Source organism: Triticum aestivum, chromosome 2B (genome assembly GCF_018294505.1).
Source record: "Triticum aestivum cultivar Chinese Spring chromosome 2B, IWGSC CS RefSeq v2.1, whole genome shotgun sequence".
Taxonomy (NCBI): domain Eukaryota; kingdom Viridiplantae; phylum Streptophyta; class Magnoliopsida; order Poales; family Poaceae; genus Triticum; species Triticum aestivum.
The window spans coordinates 532,707,323-532,713,440 of NC_057798.1; the positions used below are offsets into that span (position 1 = coordinate 532,707,323).

Sequence of the window (6,118 nt, forward strand, 5' to 3'; positions counted from 1 at the left end):
CATGACGAGTGGCAGCGAGCATTTTTTCGCGATTTCTTCTAAACCGCTCATCGGAATGAAGCAAATGATACGTCGTTGGATAGATATCGTCGAGGCGCATATTTTTCATATCTAACATTTTCTCTAATTCGTTGCGATTTAAGAGGAGTTTCAAATTTACTAAATCACGGAATTCTGTTTCTCAAAAAAATTCAAATTTTTGGTACTGTTCTTGCTCCAGTTTTTTAATCGTTTGTCGAAACGAGACGTGTAATATACCGTTGAGAAGCTATGGACGAGGCACAACTTTCGTATGTTGAAATGTTTTTGAGATTCCTTACGATTTTAAGATAATTTTGAAAATCGTGTGGCGGACGATGAGTGGCAGCGGCCGTTTTTCATCAAAATTTTCCAAACCGCTCGTCGGAATGATGCAAATGATACATCATTGGAAAGATATCGACAAGGCGCAACTTTTTCATGTAGAATACGCTCTCTAATTCCTTACGGTTTAAGAGCAATTTTAAAATTACTAAAATGCGGATACTCTGTTTTTTCGCGACATTAAAATCGGTGTGTATACTTCATCCGACAGAAAACCGCACTTCATCGGACGAAAAATCGCACTGCATCAGACGGGCAAACGAACTGCATCATTTTTTTATCGGACCAATATTTTCTAAGACGAGGAAGTGAAGTGCGTTTCACATCGGGTGTAAGTGAACCACATCAAGCGAAAAATGAACCAAGACATAAGTCTAAGTGTACCGTATGATTTTTGTTTGTCTTTTTCTGAGTCGTTTCATAGAGTTAAATGGAGCATATTTGTCAATGTTAGTGTGCTGCATCAGACGGGAAAGCGCACTGCAATGTCATCACATATGATTGCACGCGATTCTTTTTGTTATTGTTTAAAACTAAAAGAAATGCATAGTACAGTGGAGCAAACCTCTAAAAAAACAAAAAAAATGCATAGTATAGTGGAGGGAACCTCTCCACACAGTAAAATTGAACCTCTCCGTGGACAAAAGTGAACCTCTAGACATAGTTTTTTTGGAAAGAACTGCAAGTATTTTTTTAATGCTTTTTATGTTGTTTCACTCATCACACAGACTAGCGAGCTGAATTTTAGAAGAAGTAAACTTCTCGTGATGTTTTTCTTTTTCTCGTTTTGCAAAATGAACCACAAAGGAATTTTACAAAGAACTACATCCCGTGTAACATATTTTCTCTACATAAAAGCCACTGCAAATTTACACATATCATCCTTTAACACAAGCAGTACACACAGGACACACCCAAACCTGCATCCACAACCAGCCGAACTGCATCGACGATTGAGCAAAGCTGGACTGAAAGCACCTATCTGCAAGAAAAGTAATACCAAACCGCAATGGAGCGCTACTGAGTTGCATCACTGCCACGACTTCCCTGCTGCTCCCACCAAAGTTGTTGACATCGCCGTCCTTCCTTGTGCCTACAAGTGAACCTCAAGAGACATGCGTTTGAAGAATTGAACCACACATCAAAAAATAAAGTGCAGAGTATATCAAAGAGCAAAAAAAAATGCATCTACATAGAAACGCCCGGAGTAATCTGACGTTCTCCCGGCGCCAAGGACTACCCCGCGGGGGTGAGGTGCACTACGCTGAGTATTTGAAAGGACTTCATGTCAGTAACCGCTCGCGGTTGGGAGAGAGCAGAGAGGTTCAGGGAAGGGTGGCGAGGGGCAGACGTGGTTACCGGCGTCGATGGGAGGAGGGCTGCCGCGAGGGATGCATGGGGGAAGCCTCTGGCGACGGGCCGTGTGCTGGTGGGGAAGAGGACCTACTTCGTCCCTGGCTCCATCCTTTTTCCTCTGCTCGCCGCTCCCATGCACGCGCACCCGTCGTTTTCTGTTGAGCGGATTGAGGATATCCGGTGAGCCACTCGTGGCTACGTGCAGTAGAGGAGAGTGGCGACCAGGCGAGGGCTTCCTCTGACTCTGGCCATCAACAGCAGTCGCGGGGAGGTGCTGCTTGGCGTTTGGTTTTCCACAGCCATCATCGCATACTGCACGCACTGACGCACCACACTGCACGCCCACGCCCACAGACCATGACGCGACATGCCGCGGACTGCACGACCACGCCGCCGAATTGGTAGGTGGCGCCAGCATTGCCAGTGGGTTGGAGGGTGGCCGGTAGCAGCGCCGGCGGAAGGTGGAGGGAGGCAGGTGGGGGAGGCCGTGGCCCTTGGATCCGGCAGTCAAAGGCCGGGCCCGACCCGATCTGGCGGCGAGGGAGGCCGTGGTCCTACGGATCCGGTAGTCAAAGGCCAGGCCCGACCCGATCTGGCAGCGAGGGAGGCCGTGGAGGGCGGCTGTCGGCGTTGTGGCCCGGGGTGGCTGGCGTGGACGGTGATGTAGAAGGTGGGCGGCGCCAATGGGGAAACCAGTGGGGATCCGGGTGGAAATCGGCGGCCGGGACGGGAGATTGGTTGGTGGGGGTCGTGTGTAGCCAGGAGGAGGATCCTGGAGGCAGGTCCATGGCGCGTGTGCGGATTGTGCGGGGCTCGAGCCGTGGAGGAAGAAGGTGGAGGGATGGGGGAGAGTGGGCGTGTTTTCTGAGCTCGGTAGCTACGTGCGGTTTGCTCGCGTCGTGGTTTGTTTTTTTGGCGGTGTTAGCAGAATAAGAGGAAGTGTTAGCAGAATAAGACTCTTAAGGGTGTTATCATAATAGACCCACCCTATATATATATATATATATATATATTTTGTGTGTGACCATACGTACTGTTAGGGGAAAGATTCTGTCAATCATACCTTGGCCTTGTTTATGTCTCGGGCCATTGAATATATACCAGGTTCGCGTGTGCTGATACGGAGCCACATAAAAGTAATTTCAAATAAAATCTCAAAGAAACTCAAAGAAAAAAGAAAATACCAAAATCGAAGGTGTTACACAATAGGAGAATCACGCAAATTATCGTCTTCAGCACCTACACACACAACAACCAATACTTGCACCCAACTCAGGCAAGAGGGTTGTCAATCCCCTTAAACTCATTACTTACAAGGATTAAATCTAGTAATGGTAGATAGATAAATTGCAAAACAAAAGGAAAGTAAATAACTTGCAGCAAGGTATTTTTGGTTTTTCATAATATGATTGAGTAGACCCAGGGGCCATAGTTGTCAATAGAGGCTTCTCTCTCTCAACAATAGCATATGGTGGGTAGACAAATTATTGTTCGGCAACTGATAGAAAAGCTCATAGTTATGATGTTATTCATGGCAATGATCATGCATATAGGCATCACTGTTGACACCAGATTTTGGCACGGTCAAAAACTTAATTAAGATGGTCTCAAATGGAGAAGTGATGTACATGAAAACGTTTCGTTTTGTTGACATGAACATCTTTGAAGTTTGGTCCATCGCCATCCGATCTCATCGTGAAGGCCGAAGTTGTGTTCGAAATACTGAGATTTTGTACCCAAAGCACTGTTCGACCGATTACGTCAACTTTCTACCCGGATTGTTTTCATCTCGTCGAAACGGTCAATTTATATAAAAATGTCTCAATCCGAGATTGTATATAAAAGTTAGAGCCACCTGAGTGCGGCCGTGTCATGAACCAAAAGTGGCCCGCCCCATCAGACATCCCCATCAGACATGATGTCTGATGGGTAGTGCGAGTAACAGTCTGTTTTGTGCGAGCAATTCGTCTCTGAAGATTGTCTTGAATCGAAAAACGTTCAACATGAAAGTTGTTCATCTCATCAAAACGGTTAAATTTTATTCTCATGTGATTTACATCTGAGGTCATTTACTACCCCAAAAATGACCCGCAAGGTGCAGCCAATTTTTAGACCGAACAGTTTTGTAAATTTCGGACAAAACCATCCGAATTTGACTAGGGTTTTGGATGTGAATCCAAGAATTTTCCTTGCACGGGAAGTCCAACTGCCTCTTATATACCTAGGAGATGACAGACGATTGAAAAATACACAATCGAGCAAATCATCTTCCACTTTTACCTTTACTTTTATCTTCTCCCTTTATTCTTCTGCTTACTCGTTCTTCATTCCTTCTTCTTGTTGCAGGGCGGCGAACCTCGTGGCCCTGGGGCGATCGGGTCGACCTATGTAGCGACCAGACCTCAAACAGTCTGATCTCTGTGCTTCAGTGTCATTCCTGGATCAGTAATGCTGACACGCACAGTACTTGAAGGATTTATAACAGAGTAGCAATCACACACTTATTACATCGAATGTCTCCAAAGAGAACTTATTACAATAAATATGGCTTAAGGCCATCTAATAACGATAACAGTGGAAGACTTGGAAGATAAGTGAGTCCATCAACTCCAATGGCATCACTGAGTATAGAACCACGATCCTAAGGCATCTGACTCGTCGTCTGAAAAGTCTGCAACATGAACGTTGCAGCCCGAAAACGGGTCAGCACATGGAATATGCTGGCAAAGTAACACATAGAGAGTATGAAAGAATACAGATATACTACATGCATATATGGCTGGTGGAAAGCTCTATGGTTATAGTTTTGCGTAAAGCCAGTTTTTTCCTACTGCAAAGGAATAAATTTATTTAACTATCATGGTGGTTGTTAAACATTGAGAATGGTTGACAGCATTGTCAATCCCAATTAAGTAACATCATCATTAAACAAATCCTAACAAAATTAGTTAAAGTAACATGATGAGATTCACATGATAATCCAAGTACTAGATACTCAAAACGTCCATAACCGGGGACACGGCTAATCATGATTAGTTTATACACTCTACAGAGGTTTGCGCACCTTTCCCCACACGACTCAATCTCCTCCGTTGGTTTTCTCGCACTAAATGGTGTTTGAGAAACGGATGACTGAGACATAGTCTTTCAGAAGCGCTAGCACCTTACGATGGGTAGACCTGTACACCTACCTTCCCCTACATCTTCTAGTCTACCACTATAAGAGTTCGCACGACATAATCAACTATGCTAGAGCCCATAATAGCATGTGGCTGCACACGGAAGTTTCTAGCATGAACAATCTTATGATCCCTTTGAGCCTGGGTGGCGGTCCAAAACAAACAGGCAATCATGGAATACCCAAGTGCCTCAATCCACCCAGATGTGTATTAAAGTTACCACCTTAAATAAACCATTAATTAACAATCTCACATCTGTCATGGAAATTCACTCACCCAATCCACGTCTACTAGCATAGCATGTCATAATAAGCAAACGTAGAAGTAACTCCCAAGGGTTTGCTAATAAACAGGGCAATATGTTCCTACCTCATCAAATACTTCCCAACACCCACATGTTATCAATCCTACTCATGCAATGTTTGAGGGTTGAAACTAATGCATAAAAACTAGGTATGAAAAGGGATATGATCAAAGTGTTACTTGCCTTGCCGATGCTCCGCGAAACCTAGGGTTTCGAAGTAGCAAGCGGCGCAATCCGGGTACTCTATCGCAAACAAACAAGCAAACAAGCATACAATGAGTACTCAACAAATGCACGGGTAAAACTCAAACAAGAGATCTAACCAGAAGGTTCAACTTAAGAACTCCGGTTTGCAAAAAGAAACAAATCGAACGAAGAAACAAAACTCAAACGGCGAAAGAAACAAGCTTTATTTACTAATCTGGACCTAAGTCAAATTTTATAGAAGCAAAAACTTGTTTGAGTAGATTATTCGGAAGAGGGTTTCGAGACGAAACTATAGGCGCTTGAATCGCGTGGTTCCGATAAACGAGCGAAAAGATAAACTAAAACGAAAATTGGATCAGAAATCACGATCAGAAAAATCACGGAATAAATCCAAGAAAAAGAAAAACGACGAACAGATTAACGAACGAACGTTCGTTATCTGGATCTAACCGACGGATACGTCCATTAAAACGAACGAACGAGCGAACGCTCGCTAAATAAATAAACCGATAAAACCGATCTAATAAAATAAAATAAAAACTAGGGTTTTCTTAAAAATAACGAAGTGTTTTTTTTAAAACGGCATTGGCGGCGGCGGTACCTTCCGCGGGGTCCTCCGGCGCGACGGGGCGGCTCCGGCGGGGTTGGCTAGGGGCGGCGGGGCTCCGGCGGAGGGGTGGGGTGGTGCGGCGGCGGCGACGACGGTTGC

At 44.6% G+C, this 6,118-nt stretch overlaps 1 protein-coding gene across 2 annotated transcripts; it reads right to left on the reverse strand.

Moving 5' to 3' along the window:
* Nucleotides 1–1,122: 1,122 nt before the first annotated feature.
* On the reverse strand, nt 1,123–2,729 carry LOC123041571 (uncharacterized). Of its 2 annotated transcripts, none has more exons than XM_044464166.1 (2): nt 1,723–2,729; nt 1,123–1,456 (listed from the first exon to the last, which is right to left on the reverse strand). In XM_044464166.1, exons 1-2 carry the CDS (start codon nt 2,135–2,137, stop codon nt 1,242–1,244), a joined length of 630 nt encoding a protein of 209 aa, XP_044320101.1. In that variant the 5' UTR covers nt 2,138–2,729; the 3' UTR covers nt 1,123–1,241. The 2 variants fall into 2 exon arrangements, with proteins under 2 accessions (XP_044320101.1, XP_044320102.1); XM_044464167.1 differs by having other exon boundaries at nt 1,123–1,627; nt 1,723–2,723.
* Between the last annotated feature and the right edge of the window lie 3,389 nt (nt 2,730–6,118).